Source organism: Varanus komodoensis, unplaced genomic scaffold (genome assembly GCF_004798865.1).
Source record: "Varanus komodoensis strain SLA01 unplaced genomic scaffold, ASM479886v1 scaffold5, whole genome shotgun sequence".
Taxonomy (NCBI): domain Eukaryota; kingdom Metazoa; phylum Chordata; class Lepidosauria; order Squamata; family Varanidae; genus Varanus; species Varanus komodoensis.
Window position 1 is genome coordinate 10,556,384 of NW_025336087.1, and position 23,026 is coordinate 10,579,409.

Genomic DNA, 23,026 nt, shown 5'->3' on the forward strand with positions numbered 1-23,026 from the left:
GGAATTTGATTCCTGTGGCACAGTCTTTGGGGCCATGGGTGAATGAAGTGCCTCCACCCGGTCTCCAGCAATGGGGAAAGCTGTAAAAGATGGTGTCTCATCTAGTCCCAGTTCTGGAGTCAGCACTGGAAGAAGGAATTGACTTTCTTCTAGCTCAGCTTTGCCCTTAAGATCTGGTGAAAGATAGTTGGCCTGTTCTGACGCCAGCACAGACGTTTCTTTGGACTTTTTGGAAACTGTCTGATCCTTTGTTTCATCAGGAACACTTGATACCATTACTGGAGATGGTTTGGCTGCCTCATTCAGTGAACTATTGAATGCAGCATTTGGGCTTCTCTCTGGTTCTGAAGCAGTAGTAGGGCTTTCCAGTTTTGTTGTTGGAGTTACGAACGAATAATGTTCCTTTTCTTCTCTCTCCCATTCTGCTGGAATTGGGGATTTATAATCCAATTCTGGAATCATAGGCAGGAGTGACTGAAGGTCTCTCCCTCAGTGCTTGGAAGTGGAACAGATGCATCTAAGTGCTTGTCTGATTCACATACTGAATATGACACATCTTGAAAATCTGCCTCCAACCCTGAAGTTTCAACTTCAATACTTTGCTTTTCCATAGATCTTGCTTCTGGTTCTGTTGGTATATGTGTCTCTTCTTCAGCTTTTGGAGATGGTATAGTTGAATACCTAGAATCTAGGGCTGCATTTCCTCTTAAAACACTCTGATTTTCTTCTGTTTCTATTAACTTAATTGTGTGGCCTAAATTTTGTTTCTTTCCAGGAAAATGAGATGAGCTTCCATGTATCTGTGTTTCCTCCACTGATGGTAACACATCTGATTCTATTGGTAGAATTGTATGCAGCAACTGCTGGGTAGTTTGCTCAATATTACTCTGCGGCTTCTGCTTGTCCAGAGCAGAAGCAGACTGTAATAGATCTGCATCCAAAAGTTCAAAGAAGGGTTTGTCAGAACGTTCATCTTTCTTATCTCCTTCATCAACAGAATACAATGCAGTTGTTTCTTCCAACTGGGATGATACAGAGAAATTCTGTCCCATACTCTGTTTTTTTGGCTGGGATTCAGTTGAATAGTCCAGCCCAAAACTTCCACTTTCAAATGAATTAATCTGGCCTTCTTGCTGGCTTTCATCTATGATGGGACGGGATACATCTTGCTCCTCAGAGCACAGCTTTGCATTTATAGGTGCCCCGAACTGGTTTTCTAGCTTCTCTTCTTCTTTGGGTGAAACAGATGCTGCATTGAGAGGTTCAGCAGATAGTGATGAAACAAGCTGAGTTGTTTTCCTATCTTTGAGAACATCTGGCTCTCTAGAAATTGGCAGGAGTTCTTCTCTTGGAACCTCTGTGGGTGACAATGGCTGCATCTCTACGTCTGTTACATTCACATTTTGGAAAGTGCCTGTGGTGAATGGTGTTTCTGCTGCCACAGTAGCTGTCTCAGGAGGAGGGGAGAGGCCCTCATGCGTCTCTGTTTGTTCAGTTGGCCATGCAGGATGTTTTGACAGAGATGCTGCAGTTACGACTGAAGGCAGTGGAGTCCCCTGCTTTTCTGTATTCTCTGACAGAAGAGATGAAATAGATGGCAGCTGCTCTGACAAGTTGAGTTCCTCAGTAGGAGAGTACTGTTTTTCTTCTTTATCTCTGAGATGCAACGGCTCTGTGGGCTCCGATCCCTGTGGTACCTTTACAGGTTCAAAGATAGCTGGATGTTCACTTTCTGATTGTGCAATAGCTGGAGAGTCGGACTGAATTTCTTCTCTATCCACATAAGCAACAGGAAGGGATGAATCAGGACACTGACTTTCTGGCAGTGCAGTCTGATTCTCCCCTTTGCCTCTTGACTGTGACACATCTGAATGGTTTGGCTCTAGTGGGGTGGTCACAGCTGATTGTGCCTGAATGCCTTGCTTAATGAATTCTGATTCCTGATACTCTTTTTCTTCATGTTCTGCTTCACCTGTAACATATGGGGGCAGAGGAAGTTTGACACTTTTATATGAATCGCTCTGTAATTCCTGGGTTTCTGTTCTTCTAACTGCAGCAGATAAATCAGGTAGAGCTTCAATTTCTCCAGCTTTCATTTCTTTTATTGAAGGTAATAAGGGCAGGTGGTCTGACTCGGCTTGTAAACTCACAGTCAATTGCTCCTGAACTGCTGCAACTTTTGAGTACCCCATCCCTGGCTGTTCCTTTTCTTGCTCTTCTGTCTCACTTACAGAAGGTAATTCTGCCTGTTTACGTTCAGGTGAGTAAAGAGGTATGTCTTGATTCCCTGCTTCTTCAGCAAAATGAAATACTGCTGTGTCTTTAGTATCTAATTGTGAAGGGGCTGAGAATTCAACATCTTGGTTTCTAGCCTGAGCTAAAACAGATTTCTCAGTTTCTTGCAGTGTTGCTGCAGTATTATTTGAATATTGCACTTCCTGGGCTGTGGGTTCCGATGGCACCATTGCAGTTGAATCAGGCTGCATCTCTGCTTCGCTTGCAGGATAAGAAAAGGCAGAGCAAGACTCAGCTGGTTCCCTCTCTGGCAGAGCCTTTGACTTTTCTGACCCATCAGTGTTCTCTGTGGTCACTGGTGAATAATTCTGCATTTTCTGCTTCCCTCTTTCTGCATGGAGATTGGTTGAGTTTTCTGGCATGATCTTGGCTGAACTGAGAGGAAGAGACTGTGCTTTTCTTACCTCTGTTTTATCAGGAAGATCTGGTTGAACCAGGCTTGCCTGTTCTGGGATTGGCGTTTGATTTCCAGGTGAATATGATTTGATATTTGGCTTCTTTGCTTTGTTAGCAAGGATTGATGAAATTGGTGGTGGCTTTTCTGAAGCCTTATTTAGAATTTCAGGCAGAAAAGACCGTCGTGTTCGCTTTTCATCTTTGTAAGAAGGAACAGAAACGCCCGATTTTGAAATCCCTGTTCCCACATGCTTGAGATTGTAACGTGGAATTTCCTTTCTGTTATTCTTATCTGTAGCATCTCGTTCAATATGTCTTAAAGATACCGAAATGCCTTGCCTGGAGAAGATTTTGGGCTGTTCCCTTGGCTTCTTGATTACATCTGAAGGTGGAGGAACATCTTTGTTGTTCACCCTCCGGAAAATCTTTTTATGTCTCTCTTCCAGCACTGCAGTGATCAGCTGAATTCTTGCTCTTACTGTACCTTTGAGAGGCAGCTCTCCCTTTTTCATCAAAGGATTTTCTTTTTCTTCTGACAATGAAGTCCCCATGTCCTGCGTGATGAGTACTAAATAGTCTTTAATCTTTGAAGGTTGTACTTGAAAAGGCCATGACTGTGGATCAGCAGGATCGAATTCTTTCTCTTGAGCTTTTGTGCTGCCTGGGCTGATCTTCTCATCTGGAGACTGTGGTGTGTGATCGGGTGAGTTTCTCCTCAGAGCAATCTTTTCCTCATCCATTGAAAACATACTTTTCCCTGAAGGACAATCCATAAAAGAGTTTTCCATACTATAAACACCAGATGTAGCACTGGTTTCTGAGGCTTGGGATGTGGAACATCTACTTGAACTGGTTTCCCACATCAATCCACTTTCTTCGCTTTGAGTGGCACCCATCACATCAGTCAACTTCCATTTTACTGCCTCATTCTGGTTAAGTTTTTTAAAACTGCTAAAGAAACAAATATTAAGAAACTATAACCTTGTGAAAATAACAGTCACAGAAAATTAAACTATAATAAGACAATCACTTCTTGATGTTATGTGCTTTTATTAAAAAAAAAAAAACATTGGAGCACAAAACTGCTATAAAGTTGTATCCAGATGTCATGGAAGCCTAGCACAATAAGAGAATCTGATGTTTCCTTTTGAGATTTCCAATTCAAAATGTTCAGTGTACATGGACAGAGCGGGGAGAATAGCTAGCTGTAATCAGCTTCTTGGCGAATTTTAATTTAGCAGGTGCTAATTTTTGTGCTTTTCAGCCTCAGGCTAGCATATTTTCTACACTAGTATTTTTCACTGTCTGGTGCTGTCCAGCTGCACTGAACCACAACTTTAACCATCTATATTATACAGGAAGTGTAACCCAACACAACTGGAGGACACCAGATGTGAGGAAGGATAAGTTAATGCTTTGCTTAGAAAAAACACAAAAACTGACCTCTGTTTGGTGTACTAACCTTTCACACATGCCATGCCATAAACTATTGGCTTTGTGTACAACATTTTAAAAATGTGCACAATGTGTCTCTTGATCTTGTTTAATTAGCTCAAAGAATAGGGGTTGCTGATATTGTTGGAAGTGTTAAAATTTACTACGGACCCAGTTCAGCTTTTGCATATTTCTTTCAGTGTTTGATATGGAGGAAATGTAGCACTATTAATTATTATTAATAATTATTTTTAATCAGTCTGGCATAAGCAATAATTGATGCCATCTGAAGTCTGGCAACCCCACATAAGCTTCTGATAGGAACAACGTTTATCAGAAGACTGTTTCAAAGTATTTTTCTGAGTTCTTATAGAATTTTTAAAAAAATATTTTAAATATAAGCTGACCGCTTGCAGAAGTTCCCTATTAAAGTTCAGTCCATCATGGGAAACTTGCCTTTGCAGACTGGATGCAAATGGAGGTGCAGTAGCTCCCCATGCATATCTGCTTACTGCAATGTGTATCCTGATGCAATGTAGTTTTTAATCAGCATCTGCAATACAAATTTCTGGGGATGTGCCTTGATATGCAAGATAGTAAAGGGCATCTTGATAGATTTTCTCACATTATGAGTTGGGTACAAATCCTCTTCAGCAGGGAACTGTAGCTAAGGTGGGGCTATATTTGACATGTTACTATGAACATAGTTTTAGTTCTGTCTTGGATCGCTTTCTTCTAATATTTAATAGCACAGGTGGATAAAAGACCCAAAGACAATCCTTGCCTTCACATTATTAGCTTATCTTACTTTATATATACCTCAAGACCAACATACACAATTTTTCACTTGGTCTCTACCAGGAGGCTCCTGCAGGGTTTTTTGAAAGAACAATTAATGACAGTTTCGCAAGGAAGTGATGGAACAGCCTGAACATCATCACACAATCTGCACTGTTTCTGGTTCCACTTCCAGACTTTGCTTAAAAGCTTGTATTTCATTTATAGGCATAAACTTTCCTATAATTGGTCTAAACAAAAGTATCTCACTGTCGCTGGCTATTGTCTCAGCTAACCTGATGCATTTCCTTATCTCTTTTGCTCTGGATTTAATGCAGAATGTAATGAATTTTCACCGTTCATTATGTTTCTTTTAGCAGAAGCTGAATTTGGGTTATGCACAACCCAGGAAGCTGTTTATGTCTTATCACTATCTCAGAATCTTCTCTCACTTATTTCTTTTAAAAATTGCACTAGATCACATATGTTGAGCCTTGTGCATGGGTATGGTGGAATGGAAGAAACAGGACTACAAGTAATTGTGGTAGCAGAACCTGTGTACAATCTTCAGGAAATATGTGAAGGCCAGGGCTTGCTCTGGGGTTTGGGGGTCCTCAGTAAAGTGCCACTTGAAAGTCCTGCTTTTGTATCAGGGAACACCCTGCATTATCTCAGGAATGTCTAACCTCTTTTAGACTGCGGGCCAAATTCAATTTCCAGGAAGCCCTTGGAGGTCACAGGCTAATACTGGGGCAGGGAAAAAAGTAAATATTTGGTGGGGGGAAGATTTTGAGAAAGCAACATAACATAACTGGCTTCCTGGGTTGTGAATAGCTGAAAATCTGCTAAAAGAAACATAATTAATGGTAAACATTGTTTAAATTCTGGATTAAAAGCACTTATTGCTTGTAACTAACTTAAGAGAGGGAAATTGTAGGTGATCAGCACCATAATAAACAAGGGAGGGTCATTTGAGGATCCTCAGTAAGCCAGATTGGGACCAGGTGGATCCGATTTTGGTATACAGGCCTCAGGTTTAACACTCCAACCATCACCTGTTGGCAGCAGTGGCACCCTTATCATTGCCAAACAGGTGAGTCTGGGGACCATTTATATTTCCTGCCATACCTCCAATATAGCATCCTTCCAGCACACTGTGGGAAATTTAAACAATGAACTATCCCAGCTGACTGGGTACTACTGAGTGCTAGAAAAAAAGAAAATTATTGGGGGCTCCTATGGCAGGCATAAGGGGTGAGCCCTGCTGGAGGGGATAATGTGCTGAAGATTGCACAGAAGTATGCATGATGTGGAGAAAGTGGATAGGGAGATATTTTTCTCCTCCTCTTATTATATACTAGAATCCACAGAGGACACCCCATGAAGATGATTGGTAGGAAATTCAGGACATGTAAAAGGAAGCACTGCTTTACACAGCACATAGTTCAACTAAGGAATTCACTTCCACAAGGAATAGTGATGGTTACCAAGTTGGCTGGCTGGCAATTGGACAAATTCAAGGAGGCTATCAATTGCTTGTATGGGCTATATATTACCTCCAGTATCAGAGGCCAGTTTCTGGAGAACAAAGGTAAGAGGGCACTGTTGCACTCAGGTTCTGCTAATTGGTTTCCCACAGGCAGCTGGTTAGCCACTGTGTGAACAGAGTGCCAACCTTGAAGAACTTAGGTCTGATCCAGCATGGCTTTTCTTATGTACGTAGCAGGAAATTGAGGAAGAAAACGGCAATGAAATGTGGCAAGAAATATGATTGGATGCATCTAAGGCTGGAACAAGGAGATTCACACTTGATTCTTTACCACATTTCTTGGTAAAGTCTAGTAATCCTTCAGGAGTTCCCATTTATGTAAGCCAGCAGTAAAGGAAGAAGAATGTGGAGGGAGGAGGAGCAGGACCTCCAGACTCAGTGGTAGTGGATAGGCTGATAATTATGTCAGAATGGAAGAATGTTCTTCCTGATATTACTTGCAAATTACAAGCCTTATGGTCTATTCTTATCTGATAGAAATACTTAACTGAACAGTTTTCAACAGTTAAAACTGACTGTGTAGCTTCACATGACATGACAACTCAGTGTACCTACTTACCAATGGCCTGTTGACAGCTGTCAAAGGTTTTATTTAAAGTGGGTTTTTAACAGGGTTGCCTTGACAAATTTCTTAGGTAGCTGTCAAAAGTCCATATTTGCAAAAAGCAGGGGGGACTCTAGATCTGGCCTTTGTAGTGTTATTGGAGGCTGAGAAAAATATGGAAATTGTAGAAGACATTGAGAACTTTTTAAGCAATCATTAAATACTAGAAGATCACACTGCTAAGGTGGAGATCTATTTGCCATCCCCCTTTGCAAGCATAGATCCCTTTGTGGCGTTGGCTTTCTCCTAACTGATTCATTTATAGCCTTGCTTTGTTAGTGTCCATGGATGTTGGCTCCTCCACATTGATGAGAGACACTAGGGCAAGACTTTTAATTTTGGCATATATGCTAATTTAGATGCATAGACATGAATTTAGAAAGACATACTGCACTTACAATGCATCACACCACAGCCTAGACTCTGACTAGGTGACCTGCATGCATAATAGTCTGCTGTCAGTTGCTAATGCAGTAGACAGTCGTCCATTTGTGAGGTTCTTCATCTTCAAACTGAATTTGGAGTGAATAGCCTTTCAAGTGAGTGAGCATCCTCTGTAAAGTAGGATGTAATTATTCTCTTCCTTTGGAATCACATCACTATGAGTTCCCTTTTACAGAGGAGATTCTTGTATTTTAAGGTTAGCTAAAGGATCATCCTTTTTTGAAGGAGTCCTCTATTTGAAATTCCAGTATAAAGAACTATAATAACTGTTGCCCACCAACAGGCAGCATCAACCAGCTAAACACGCAAGTGCCTGGGTCATTCATTCATCATCTTTCTCATTGTGGTCAGATTTACTGTTTTAAGTTATAATGATAATCTATAAATTGACCTATATTTCAGGGAAAGCTGTTTGAGGTGAGTCTGAGGGAACTGGGTCTTTGCAGCTTGGAAAAGAGGAGACTCCAAGGGGATCTGTTGGTGACATATAGGTGTCACACGGAGGTGGGTAGAGACCTGTTTTTCCCTGCAGAGGAGGGCAGGGAGCACTCCAATGGAGCCAAGCTCAAGAAACCAAGGTTCAGTTTGGATGCCAGGAAGTACTTCCTGACAGGTAGGACCCCTAGGGTATGGAATGGGCTTCCATGGGAGGTGGTTGCAGCCCCATCAGTGAGGGTGTTCAAGGAGAGGCTGGACATGCACATGGAAGGCATGTCATAAGCGGAGCCGGCTGGAGCAGGGGTCAGACTAGATGGCCTGGGAGGCCCCTTCTGACTTGTTCAGTTTCTATGTTTCTACATTGACCTATGCAAATAGTATGCAAATCTGTCCATTCATTTTTTGTAATGCTTTTTTGGGGGGGGTCAGTTTGTAAGTGGGCACCTTACTTGGAAGAAATGCTTGCATTCCACATAACATTTTTTTAAAAAATATGAAGTTATAAATAGAGGGAACAAAACAAACTCATACAAGATAGCTAAAGAAAAAAGACACTCACTGATTATAATTCTTAGTATATCATGGACATGCCTGTGGGACAGTTAGCATAAAATACCTGAAGGAAAATGTCATTATCAAAAGAAAGATGGAAAAGACTCTGCAAGCCTGTGTTTAGAGCCCTTCCAGGAAGCTATATATAACCCTGCTTATTAAACCCACCATTATACTGACATCTGTGCAGAGCCTGAATGAGTAATCTAGGCTCACCAGGCAATAATGATATTTTATAGCAGAGATTCCCTCACAAAACAGATCCACACCAAGACTACTTCTTCCTGTCCGTAAAGGAGAATTAGGAACAAGTGCATCGCATGCACCTTCCTCAGTGTGCCCTGGTGGTGGCAAAAGGCAGAGCTATCAGAAATTTCCTTGCCATACAGCTTATATCAGCAGGCAGACTGGGGGAAGGAAAGGAGCCAGGCCCTTTTACAGCTTTAAAGCCCACTGCCTTCACACCACAGCCCTCTGTAAGTTTGTTACTGGGTTCTGCCGCACCAAACAACAAGGGGGGGCTGAGGCTTAAAATATTCAAACCAACAGGTACCCAAGTCCTTAGAAAGATGGAGATCCCCACACCACTGGGCAACCAGCAGCTTTTCTGCCATGCCTATCTGTGATGCTAGCTCTGATTAAAGGCCATGAGCAGTCAAGGCGATCCTGGATTCTACAAATACTTGTATGTAAGGGCAGCCATAAATTCATGAGCTGTCTAACAAATCTACGGGTCTCCTTGAAGTTAGCAAAGTTATTAGCGTCTGCAGGCTTTGCCAGACATTTGAAGATACAGAATGACTCGCTTGCAGAGTTGGGTATCTGTCTACCTGCATTCATCCAGGCATATGATGCTTCAGTTTGAGCAAAAGGCTACAGGGGAGTTATTAACTCAACCATAAACCAGACCGCTGAGGCTGGAAAATAATGTTTTGGGCCTGTTTTACAGTCCCAGAGTTAAAGAAGAAGGAAGAAGAAAGGGGGGGGGACCTCAAAAAGCAAAGGGGAATAAAAGCTACATGCAGAAATACACATGTTGGAACAACCAGCACCTACATGGCTTCCTTTCTAGCTTAACTAAAGAAATATTAAGCAGGTACAGTAATAGCAGCACAACTCCACACGTTTTAGTGTGGTGCTTACTGATGAACAGATTGCTGCAATTGATCAGTGTCTCTTCTGCAATTCATTCTGAATAAACCAAGCTTCCCAGTAGTGCAGGATGGCATGAGGTTGGCCAGCCTTGCTCTGGCAGGAAGTCAAAAGGGAGGCAACAAAACATTAGGGCAATTTCCTTCACAATCAGGATTGCATCCAGGTTAAGAGATGTATACCTGTATCAGAGCTGTAAGAGACCAGTGGGTCATCTTGTCAAATGGCAAGAGCAGTCCCATCACATAGTCCCAGTGTGATTCTATGATCTGGCATCTGTATGTTATTACAGGCAGCCCTCGTCAGCCACTTATGCTGCGTGGCTTCTGTGTGTTGAGAAGGCTGAAGGACCATACTGGTGGCCCTGCTCAAGACACCTGCCAGGCTAGGGCAGGCAAACCCTTTGGCTGTGAATCACACGGGAGCCAGAGAGTGCTGTGCAAAACAGCGGTGCAATGGCATAGCAGTAACTGTTGTAGTGCAGGAACTTGGCATGACTGGCCCCATCGTCCCACCACCAGAGAGTCCAAAGAACAGGCAGGTGTGTGGCGTTATAGATGTGTGTGTGCATATTGTGTGCATATTGTGTGTGTGTGTGTGTGTGTGTGTGATAGCTCACAATGCTACATTGCCACTTGCAAAATCCATTTCCTTGCCTCCTCCCACCAGCTGTTGAGCAGCTAAGCTCAGAAAAATCAAGGATGTCAGAATCTTGGGTGGGAGGTGGCAGATGACATAATCTCCCCTGCTACTCAGGCCCAGAGCATCGGCCCTGTCAGCACTGGCTCCACTGCTCTGCTATAGCAGAAGCAGAAGCAGGAGTAGGACAGAAAATGGAAATGCTTATTTTGGCAGCCCCTTCCCCTCCCTTCCATAAAATGCAGCTCTGCCCGCAAAACAGTGGCTTGCACACCTGGGTCATAAGCACACTCATGCTGTAATCCTAAACACCTTTATGCATTAAGTGCCACTGAGCTGAATGAGGCTTACTTCCGAGTAGACAAATACAGGATTGTACTGCTAGAATAGTTTGCAATGAATGGCAAGATACCTTATCTTTATTTATTTAAGACTTTTTTAGACTGTCCTTTGCTGTAGCTGGTTTAACAATAAGATGGTTTCAGGATGGTTTAACAATAAGGCAAAATAGAATAGAACACAGCATCCTTGACTCTTCTGTTCTCATATACCTAATTTGACTTAATTTCATCCTGAAGATGACTTTCTGGCTAAATTTTGTTTTAAAAAAGTGATAACTGCTACCATTAGAAGAAAGAAGCATGGGGGTTACTTGGGTGACTTCCCAGAGATATTGAACACATTCAAGTCACATTAGTCATTTCCATTAATCACATCTCCACTAGCCTGTGTAAACTGTGCGCACACAGTGAGAGCCCATTTTCCTAATTAAACTATGTATAAGTAATGTAAAGCCATATCTATCTATCTATCTATCTATCTATCTATCTATCTATCTATCTATGCAGATGATTTTACGAGAATAGGCTAAACAAAAAAATGAACAGGTTTTCAGTAATTAATTTTCTTAGTGTGGCCTTCCCCAATCTGGTGCTCTCTAGGTGTGCTAGAATATAGAATCTGTTATCCTCAACCAACATATCCAATTATTATGCTGGCTGGGGATGATGAAGTATAGTCATCTTACTTCACATCTTGCGGGGGATCAGCCTGGGGAAAGCTGTTCTATTGCAAAGATGGTCAAACTTAAATGGTTATATTTCCTTACCTGTATATTCTCATGAACTGTACCCTTTATTTTCCCCCACAAAAAAAAAGGTTAGTTCAATGTCCAGGCCTGGATGAACTCAATGTCCAGGTGAACTCCTGGCCTAAACGGAGACATCTGCAATATGATCTTGGATGATGGCAAAGGACACTTTCTCTGTTTTCATAATAGCCAACTGTCCAAAGGAGAAGACTCTCAAACTGTCGTAAATGGAGTGGGACCCCATTCTTGAGAGAAAACACCCCAATGGTTGTAATTGGGAAGTATTCATTTCCACAGAGGAAATGGACACCTTGGAGTGTGCAAAATGCTCCCTTCTTCTCATCATTAAGACAATCACACAACCTGAAGCTCTAAGAATGGATGACAAAATTTACAGTGAAGGAGAATTTTCTCAGTGCTACATGTACTTCACAACATTTACATTTTAAAATGTTTTATTTTTCAGTTTCATAAAACATCATATAAAATCTGTAAGAGGGCTATGAAATTTGGGAGTGGGTAGGGCAGCTTGGTTTTATGCTCCAGTGTTGTCATTACATTAGAAAGGAGACACCCAAGATAACCAGCAACGTGAATATCAGAAGAGCCACAGAACTCATTGCCCAACAGTTACTATGCAATTTACAGTCATTGCCATAAAGCAAGCACAAGAGACCTTCATGTCTCCCATAAAAACAAATGAAGTTTGCACAGCAACTTGCTTGGTGGATTCTCCCTTTGAAAACCAATCGATGTCTTTGGATGAAACATGTAAGAATTTCAATCGTGTCCTATACCTCCAGGATGATTTACAGGCTTAAGTACGTCATGTCCTGCAAGTGGGCGTTCTGTTGGGACATCTAGTTAACTGTTGTGTGAAACAGGATGCTAGGTTAGGTAGGCCCTCGGTGTGATCTAGCAGGGCTATTCTTACATTGCTCAACTCATACTCACTTTCAGGGTTACAGCAGTGAAAGGGGGGATTACAGTAATCGGCTTTACAGAATGCTGTGAGGATTAATGGATGGTAAAGTGTTCTGCACACAAGAAATACTACAAAAATAATAAGCAGCAGGATGACGTTGACTGAATCTTATCTGTGCTGCCTTGCACCCCAATTTAATGTGGACTTCTTACAAAATTCTTTTTAATAAAAGCTGCTTCACTGCTGTGATGTCAAACTTAATTATCTTCATATGGTGATCTTAAGTGCAATGTCACAGCAATGTAGCACACTAGATTGTAAACCAGAAAGTATTTCAGACCATCCTGTGACATCTTAATTACTGCTGGATGAGTCTTCTGAGGCAAAAAACTCATTTCTTTGAAGGAAGAAGTGGACAATGCAAGCAAGGGCTATATATAAATAAATAAGCACAATGGTTTAATAAAAGAAAAAAAATCTGCATTTCTGTGCGTGCTTGGGAGTTAAGCCCCATTGTTTTCAGTGGGATTTATTTTTAAGTAAATGAATATGATGAATGAATTACTTATTTTTAATTAAAGGAATATGATGTCAAATGTTACTATTTGTACATCATGATCCTATGTACCTATAAAGCCCTCAACGCTATAAAGCCCTGGGTACCTAAAGGAACACTTGCGTCCATATATGCCCTCCTGCCCCTTGAGATCAGCAACAGATGCCCTTCTCCGGGAACCCTCTGTGACTGATATTAGGAGGGTGAGTACCCAGAGGAGGGCTTTCTCTGCAGTGGCGACCCATCCATGGAATGCGCTCCCCAGAGAGGTCCGCCTGGTGCCGTCGTTATTTGTTTTTCAGCACCAGGCTAAGACCTTTTTATTTAAACCTAATTTAAAGTGTTAATTTATTATGGAGGATTTAAAAAAAAAATTTAAGCCGAGATGCACTGGGTTTTAATATTTTTAGGGTATAAATTTTTATATGATTTTGTTTGTTTTTGTTTTTGTTGTGAGCCGCCCTGAGGCTTTGTTACGATGGGGGTGGCATAGAAATGTTTTTAAATAAATAAATAAATAAATAAATAAATAAATAAATAAATAAATGTTTACTCAGGAAAAGCCCCTCTGGCTCTTCATTTCCAACTGTGGTCTTTGCCATACTCCATAGGTGTGTCAGATTGCCATGCGACAACCTGATCCATCTAAATTGTCCCTTGGCTTGCTAACATTGGTCAGAAGGATGAAGTGGAAAGCATGGAGTTTCTATGATCTAGAGGAGTGATCAGTAATGTGCAGCTCTCCAGATGTGAGTAAACTACAGTTCCCATAGTCCTATACCACTGGCCAGATTGGATGAAACTGATGGAAACTGCAGTCCAACAATATATGGAGTGCCATATTTCCCCCAGTTCTGATCAAAAACATCAACTTCCTGCTGCTGCCACCAGACCAAAATTACTTGGGGAAACTTACTAAGGAGTTAGTGTCCTAATTACAAGGGAAATTGCTGCCAAGAGAGCTGCCATTTTGTGTGTCCCTAACCACGCAGATTCCCAAAGGTTTCACTCTGCCTGAAAAGGTGAACTGGTAAATGTCTTGATACAGAGAGAAAATCATTGTGTGCTTCAAGTTTCTGGTTCAAACTCTCTCTTGGCATAGTTAGTACTAGTACCAAGAGTGAACTAAGACTATTCATTATTGTGTTGAACATATACAATATAATTATCTTGTTTTTGTGCTATTTCCAGGTACCACCCAATTCTCTAGTAAAAAATTTGTAACAGGGCATCATTATTTGTTATATGTTTTTAACTGGGGGGGGGGTTATGTGTGTCTATTGATAATATTTTAGATATTTTATTGCATTTTTATCATACTGTTGTAAACTGCCCAAAGATCATTGCCTACTGGGTGAGATAGTAATGAAATAAATAATAACTGCTTTAGGAGCTCTTGGGTTCCAGTTCATTCTTCTCTAGACTCAATTCCCCCCATCCCCTGGTTATATTTCTGAGTTTCCAGCTGGGTTTTTGATATGCACCCTTGAATCAACACCTTCTTGTCCAGTCTCCTGATGGAACAATAGTGAAGTGCCTGTAATCTTTCCTTTTCTCTTATTTTCCTCTAACATTTTTCTTATTCTTCTCTCCTGCTTTCTTCAAAACAGGTTTCTTCAAAACCCTTTTCCTTTCCCTTTCTCCTCAGAAGCAAAGCTGCAGCTCTCACCTCACAACACTTCTCTTTCTTTCCATCTCTTCCCACATCTGGCAAGTTTCTCATAATCGATGACTAAATTGCTATTTGTTGTATTTTGTCAATAGCATTTGCTTTCTGGAAAAGTTCCAATCCTGTTTCTGTTACCTCCCCATGAGTTTCTTTCAAGGGTGTTCCAGTTCACAGGATGAATGATCCCAGCTAACTTTGCTTGGTTTGCTATGCTTTGGTGAAGAGGAGCTATCTTGCACCAGCTTTACCAGAAAAACAATGTCCAGTACTTCTTACAGTCAGGCTTGGCTTGGGAAATAGTTCCCAAGTTCATACCTCCCCGTCATTTCTGTTCCAAAAGTCTCATTCCTGATACACAGAAAAAGTAGCCTGCAGACATATTTAAGAGATGTACTGTCCCAGTCAAGAGTGGTAACAGGAAGGAGAAATGGTTCATTCCAGTAGAGCAAAGGACAATTTCAATATTGTACTGGCCATTGTACTGAGACACTGTAAAGGACAGGATACACAAATTTTAAAATCAATAAATCAATATTCATTCTAGAGCAGCGCCCTGTGAAGATTCTGAGCAAAGCAGCAAGATTTAAGTAGTGTCTGGCTTCCCATCTGCCTTTCTTGAGCAAGAAGTTTCTACTGGATGTCCAAGGACTCAATTTTATATTACAAGGTCCCTGCTCCAGCTGTTTAGGTCACAGTGTTTTCAGTGCTAGGTTTTGTATGTCATCAGAAATGACAGTGCCTGCTTCCACAACGAAATGGAACAGGACCAAGGAATCAACATTCCCTTTCATGGTTAATAATTAGAGTCTAAATTTGTAGTTGAAACCATTCTGAGCAAAATTAGTAGGCTGCATGCAGTTCTTCATCTTGCCTCATCACTGGCTTATATCAGCAAGGGATGATGGGAGTTGTGGACCAAAACATCAGGTGGGCCACAAATTGCTCAACCCTGTTAGATGTATTTCTGCCATTCTCCCCTTTCCCAAATGTTGGCCTGCCCTATATGCAAAGGGTAAACCTACTCTGCTCAGCAGGTGGGTAGACGAAATAGGTAATTGTCCCATTTTTAGTGCAACTTGGACTGAACAAATCATGCATGTGAAAGTAAAAGGCCTGTAGTCTCCAAACTCATTTACAAAACCACCCTGTTTTTTTTCCAAAAAGCAAGTTGATCCCTAGAATTTAAAGTTACACCTTTCCTTACACAGTGATAGGTGTTCAACAAAACAAAATTCAGACCTGCTTTTAGGACTCACTCATTTCAGTCTCTTGCACTCCTTACTGACCATACCCCTAGAGTAACTGACACTGCTATGTAGTGACTAGCCAGCTAGGAAGGGAGGAGCAGGAGGAGATGCCAGTCTAACTGGCACAGCACAGGATCCTTAAATAGAACATGCCTTTGGTGCACAGACCAGGCTCCTTCAGAATTGCAACCAGCTGTATTCAGCTCCATCAAAAATGTCCCCTTATTCTTAAAACTTTCATTTCCTTAAATGACACCCTGGATTTTGAGAAAGCCATGCCTCCTTTCTAGCTTCCCAGAACTTTTTTTTGACAGGCAATACATTATGTTTGCTTGTTTGTACCTGCAAGTAAGCCCCTCTTCTTGTGGCTCTTCATCTTCCTCCTCTTCCACAGAAACATCAGGTGATCCATCATAGTCTGAGTTGCAGTTGGTCTCCATTTTGTCCCCTGGTTAGTCTTCTTGCCGTGTTTTCTCCCCTCTACTCAAGCGTCTCCAGGGTTGCCCGAAGCAAACTGTCATCCACAGAGCTCAGCTCTCCTGACTCAGGAAAGTCTTTAAATAGAACAAGGGAAAGTTGAAATATCAAACTACGGCTTCTGCCACCTTTGACTTGCTGCTGGGTCCTAATACCTCCTTGTTTATCAAGACAGTATACAGTCAACATCAGCCCTTTCATAAACAAGTGGCAGACTTGGGTGTTTCTAGCCTTGATCAAGCTATAGCTACAGGGCACTAGATATACATTGTAACTGGTGGCCCTGGAAGCAGACAGGACTCCTGGTTTGCCTCAAAAGCAGCATCCAGCAAGGATGGGATGCAGGACAGCTGAGTTGCTATGGATAAGTTTGCTTCAGGCAAGTAAAGCTGGGACACTAAAAGCTGCAGAACAGTAACTTGTCACCTAACAGGGATATGATTTCCTGGAGCAAATTGAACAAGCAATCCAAGACTGAAGTCATTCCTTCATGTTACAGAGTTCCACTAGGTGTTCTAGAGAGCAAAGTCCCATGTTTAAATTTTGCAGTATGTTCAAACAGAAGTGGGCAATGTTGCAGCCACCACTGCCCTCCAAAAGTATGTTATGTGGGTGTTCTGAGCAGTCACTTTGACCCCCCCCCCCCACACACACTCCTATAGTGCTCCATATCACTGAACAAGGGTTGTCCAAAGCACAGGCAAGGTAAAAATTAGCTCGCACATAGTATGATTATTTATAGTGACTACACAGTGTATCATCTGCCAAGACCAGCATGTTTTGAGTATAATCTGAAATATAAAATAGGATCATGTGCAGATATTCATTCTGCTGCGGCTGCTATACAGCTTGTACCCTAGGGTAGGTTTATCTCAGGCTTCAGTCCTGTTACCCAGGCATCAGCCAATCAGGCTGATAACTCTAAATTAGCTGCCTCCTTCTGATTTCGGCACTACTCATTTGCTTCTGAATTACTCCTTTGTATGTGGCCCTTTAAAATAAACTGCCTGTTGTAAATCAAGAAGCAAATCCTTTGGTGCTAGAAAACAATCCTGGTTTCTACAGATTGAGTCCAAGGAAAGAATACAATAATCAGAGTGCTGATTGCCCCTTATTCCTAGAAAGCAGTGCACACTGTGTGAAATTATGACTTGTAGCCACCTGGTGCAATATTGTGCAGATTCAGCAACTCTGATTGATCTGAAAATAAATCATGAGCTCTAAACTAACTTTCCTGCAGGTTCATTGCAGGATGTTCAGCAGTCAGAAGCTACCAAATTTTGCAAAAGATAACCTTGTTAACAGCCATTTTCCAAGGTGCAAATGCATTCAACATTAGTCACCTCTGGGCAGAATTTGTTGTTAGTTGTGAAGTTGCGTCTGACCCATCCCCCCAGTACAACAAACTGTTAATTATGTTGCACTAGCATAAGGGATCTATAGCGCAACATCAATATTTCCCTCAAAACCTGCCATACCAGCGAATGGGATTGGCGTTGCACTAGAATTCCCTTATGCTTGTGCACCATAATTTACATTAGCACTTGTCTTGCACTGGATACTATCCTCTGCTTCTACACAAAACTGTTATATAGTCTAATCTAGAAAATCTACTACAACCAGACACTCAGGTCCAACTTTATGTTACTGATGCATTATGATTACTGCTGAAAAGCCATTTCTTGTTGGTTGACATCCATGTTATGTTAATTGGGTATGCAACTATCAATCATGTCAAGCGGATTACTAGGTCACTTCCCAGGTCAGTACCATGCCTCAGGCTGTAAAGTAGGGGTCCTCAAACTTTTTCAACAGGGGGCCAGTGCACTCTCCCTCAGACTGTTGGGGGGCCAGACTACACATTAAAAAAATAATTAAAATTAAAATAAATTTTAAAATTAAAATAAATTCAAAAAATCAATTAAATTTAAAAAAAACAATTAAAAAATGTTTGATCACTTGCTTGGAGAAGGCCACAGTGAAGGTGCAGGAGCTCAGCAGCTTTCTCCGAGTAAGTTTTCTCCCCTGTGGCTTTCTTCGAGTAAGCTGCTCCACCTCAGCCTGTCCGCCCCGGGCTTGGCAAGGTGGCAGCAGTGGCGGCGGCTTGCTCCCTCAGAGAATGCCGCACCCGGGCTCGCATAATTAAAAATAGATTTTAAAAAGTATTTTTCTTACCTTCTTTAGTTTGTCTTCATCTCTCTCTCTCATGCCCGCCTCTCTTCTGTTTCCCGCTCCGTATTCCTGCTCTGTATATGTGTGCAATGTGGGGGGGGGGGGGCAGCACACACACAGTTGAGCTGTTGCAATTTGGGCATGCGCCAGCTCTCTCTCTGCTCCGTTTTAAAGAATGCCTGTGCCGGCATTCTTTTGGACTTGCTCTGAGATTGTTTTCTCCAAGCGAGTTCAAAACCTCTGAGGCAGGCCGGATATATGGGCATGGTGGGCCAGATCCAACCCACGGGCTGTAGTTTGAGGACCCATGCTGTAAAGTGTATGACTTGAGTGAACCCCATAAGTGGAACATGCAATCCTTTACCAATACATTATGACACCCAACCACCAAGAAGTTAAGGGATGTGTACATGAGTGTGTGTGTTTGTGAAGATGAACCTAATTGCAACGTATCCTGGTCCAGGTCAAAAGTAAGAAAGTCTAGCATACAAAACTAAACAAGTGCAAATTCAAAAAATGCATAGTTTGGTTGTTCAAACATTTTTTTCACAATATTACTAGGCAAACCACCAAACATATTCAAACAGCTGATTAGAAGGTCACATGTACAAAAGGCAGTTTTATTTCAGTACAGAAACTTTATTCCACTTAACGCAATAGAAATATTAAACTTAAAGAAAAAAATGTGCTTGACATCAGTGAAAAATAACATCTGTTAACATATGAATTGGTCTGCAATAAATATGAGGCACAAATTGTGCTACAGCAGATCTAAAAGAAGTCCCATACGTCTTGAAAAAAAAAGTTAAAATTTAAAATTTTTAAAATCCCAATTTATATAGCAGCTGACCAATTTACAAATATTTACACAAAAAGGGGAACAGAAATAAAAAAAACTTGGCTTACTGTAGCAGCTATTCTTAGCAGTCATCACTACTACTTTATTTGAAAGGCGACAAAATTGTAGGAGAGGGCCTCATCCAGGTGGGTTCACATCTTATTACAAAGCAGAGGGGTGTGGGAAAGTGTGAAGGAGTCACATTTCCTTACACCTCTTCTTGTACAGGAACATTGGAGGAAGGATGTACAAGCAATGGTACTATTTTTGCAAGTTTATTTTTAAACAGGATACTAGAAGTGCTGTAAAGAAGAATGAGAACTCTTTCTTATATTTTTCCATTCCACCTGCTTTATGTGATATCCATGTAATATTCAAAGCCACCACTTGCCTGAAATTAATGTTAAGCATATACTACAGAAAATAGTTGGCCCATCAATCAAAGGCTGGGTATGAAGCTAGACACAGCCCACCAGCCATGCTTTATGCAGCACACAAAATGCTCAGCATCTTAGGATTATTGCAGCTGCAGGAGGGCAGAATGCACAGGGGGTTTAGCGAACTCCTTGCAGGCTACCTTAAAAAGCTGACAGGCTGCACTGTTGCCATAAATGGCTGACAGGCCACATGTTACAAGCCTAACACAAATTATCCAAATTATTACTGCAGCTACTTCCCTGGAGTAGCTCTGCTGCATAAAACCCCCCAGCTAAGATGACAATTTCCAAGATTCAGAAGTTTTCAGTGAGAGGGCAAAGCTGCATGCCAACTTGTGGCATTTGTGAATAATGGTGTGGCTTCACATTATCATGTTTAAAAAATTGTCATAGAAAACTAAGCATCAGAAAGTTTCCAACCTACCTGATATATAGTTTTACATTTGGGGGTAATTCTCTGATATGGAGGAATATTTAATCTTGTCAATTGTATATGCAAACAAAGTGGGAGCAGACCAAGCACAAATTTACCAACTCACTGAGAACAGAGCCAAATCAACAGCCTTATTTAAGACCAAGCTATTACCTTGCTATAAAGATTTTGTTACTCACAATATGAAAAAAATAGAAAGAGCCAAGGTGAGCCAAAGTGCTTATTGTAAAGCAGGGAGTAGTTACTCTTAAGGAAACATGCACCATACACTATGCTTTAAGGTCACAACCTGGCTATTGTACTTTGCACAATTCTTCATCTTTACATTTCAATATTTAGTGTGGCTTAGTCAACCACTATACGGTAACAATAAATCAAACTCCCAACAGATTTGCGACATTTTGTACTACAGCAGTCTTTTTATTGGTCACTGATTCAATCTGTTTCAGAAAGCCAATCTTCGTATAGTTTTAATAAATTTCATAAAGGTAGCCTTTTTTAAATTCTTACAAAAGTTTTCTTAACAAAAATCCAAAAGAAAATCCTCCTCTTAAAAAAGTGCCATGGGTAAAAGGAAAAAACTGCATCCTGGGGTTTGATAATGTCCTTTTATACTATATTCCAGAAGGGTCCATTTAAGGAGAGAGAAGCCAATCATCTTTTCCGTATAGTGTCTCTTAAAGGTAGTATACAGTTCAAATCCCTCCTGTCTCTCAGTCTTTGCCATGACTATAGAATAGAACAAAACATATTATAAATAGAAGGATATCCCCATACAATTAAAGGCTTTATTACAAAAGCAATCATAACACTTGCAATTAAAATAAGGTTAAAGTAGTATGAAGGACAGCATCAAGACAGACCTTCTTGCTAGATCAAACTGATTTTGACACCTACCTTGGGTTTAAGAAACAGGATGCAACAATATGCTTGTGCTAGCATAAAACCAACACTTGCATGTTAACCATGCTTAATAGTGCAACACATTTTTCAGATATTGCAAACTGATTTCCATGTACTATTCTACATTTCTGCCCTGCCATCAAACAAGTTCCTAGGGTAACTTACACAGTCAAAACAGAATAAAAATGTAGCTCATGGGAATGCCATTCTAGAAACATATAGCCAGAAAACTCTTGCAGTGCTGAAATTGTTTTGAGGCAATTTGGATCCAGGCTAAGGAAACAAAGAAACAGAGCAAGTAAGAAGGGGCCTTTGGGCCATCTAGTCTGACCCTGGGCCCAGATGGCTCTGCTCACGACATGTCTCCCATGTGCATGTCCAGTCTATCCTTGAACAAGGATTGTGCAGCAAAATGACTTTGCAAGTTAGAAATACAGTTGTCTCTAACTTTTACTACTCTGTATATAGGAAGCATACAGGAAGTCAAAGTTTTACATCAAGTTAAAGGAGAGCTTTTCTCTTTAAGGCAGGGGTAGGCAACTTGTAGTCCTCTAGATGTTTTGGCCTGCAATTCACATAATCTCTCCTCATTGGCTACACTTGCTCGGTCCTTCTCCATGCTAAGATGGGTATGGAGTTCTATGCCCCTCTAAGCACAGCAAAAAGGACTCTGCCTGCCAAGTGTCCCACTTCATTCATGCCACATTTGTGCTGTTATCCCTTGACTGGAAATAACAGAAGGGACACCTCCACAGCTGGGGCTTGGAGGCCAAGTCACACCTGCTGAAGAAATTCAAGGAAGCTCCATAGGTCAGAGGCCTCATGTCCATAGTCTACAATATAGTACATCTGTACAAAAATCTAGGCCAATTATCATCAAAATACCTTCATAAATAATTTGTATTACAAGGCAAGTTAACTAGCATTCAATATATTAAATGTGTCTCCCTCCCAACCATGTGTACTCTATCTGAATCTCTTAATAAAACTTAATCCTTCTGATGGAAAACACTGTAGTCCATGAGAATATATGATAAAATAGATTTGATAACCCTTAATTTGCCACAAAATTGTTAGTTCTTTGTACACCCAGATTAACATGGCTACTCCTCTGGCAAATGTATTAACAACATGACACTCTGATCAGTTACATGAGAGTAGTCATTATATGACATAAATGTATAAGGCTAGGATCCAAAGAGCTGGCTGTGTGTAACTAAAGGGTTAGGCATGCCCCAAAGCTATTTTTTTTTAAAAAATTTTTGACCAATGGGTGCATTTTCTGCATAGCGAGCTGCTCTAGAAGTCCTTGATGACTTTGCAAGTCATTTGCCATGGGACACTGGGAGCTGCTGCCTGAGAAACACAAGATCAAAATCCCAAGTTGCTATTCTTTGGATTTCAGCCATGAGAAAAAAGCCCCAGCATTAATTACTTAACAAAATCAATACAGCAGATATAGACACCAGATCTTTTTTCATAGAAAAAAGTTCCTCAAAAAAATGTTTATATGTAATAAGTTTTGTGTAAAGCTTTATTGGATTGTTGCATGTTTTTACCTTGCGAAATTCATCTACGATAATATCAAACTTCTGTTTTTCATGTACTGCTCTGGCAGTGTTTGTTCGATCAAAAGGTTCTGAAAGGTTAAAAAAAGATTATAAGTGATGCGGCATTTGCTATCTTTTTAAAGCTTATCTAAAGAAAGAGCCCTATAAGTATTCACTCATGAGATGCTTCACTGGAATCAGTAAGGGTATATGAAGGTGATTGCTTTTAGGATATATTAAATGTAAGGCCATTTTTCTCTTTTCCAAGAGAAGGCTAAAGTGAAATCTCTTTCCACTGCAATTTATTTACATCTCACTTATTGGCATGTATGTATGTATTTGGCATGTTGTTTTCAAACAACTTGTCAAATTCTATGATTCTATGGAATTCATAAACATAGTGTTGAGTAATCTAACATATTCTGTAGCCTTCCCACATACAATTTCAC

The 23,026-nt window shown here is 40.9% G+C and overlaps 2 protein-coding genes across 3 annotated transcripts in view; both read right to left on the minus strand.

Moving 5' to 3' along the window:
- The window catches only part of CMYA5 (cardiomyopathy associated 5), a 74,775-nt gene extending 60,720 nt beyond the window's left edge, over positions 1 to 14,055 (minus strand). The window contains exons 1-2 of the mRNA XM_044445921.1: positions 14,047 to 14,055; positions 1 to 694 (exon numbers count right to left, since the gene is read on the minus strand). Of these exons, the coding sequence (XP_044301856.1) occupies positions 1 to 462 (462 nt within the window). The 5' untranslated portion in view covers positions 463 to 694; positions 14,047 to 14,055. The remainder of the gene's footprint in view (positions 695 to 14,046) is intronic.
- Positions 14,056 to 20,514: 6,459 nt separating this feature from the next.
- Positions 20,515 to 23,026, minus strand: part of TENT2 (terminal nucleotidyltransferase 2) — a 48,099-nt gene continuing 45,587 nt past the window's right edge. Inside the window, exons 14-15 of one of the 2 annotated variants that reach the window (XM_044445922.1) lie at positions 22,587 to 22,666; positions 20,515 to 20,853 (exon numbers count right to left, since the gene is read on the minus strand). In XM_044445922.1, the coding sequence (XP_044301857.1) occupies positions 20,779 to 20,853; positions 22,587 to 22,666 (155 nt within the window). In that variant the 3' untranslated portion in view covers positions 20,515 to 20,778. Of the gene's footprint in view, positions 20,854 to 22,586; positions 22,667 to 23,026 lie in introns of those variants that run through there. The other variant, XR_006416244.1, reaches the window with a different exon arrangement.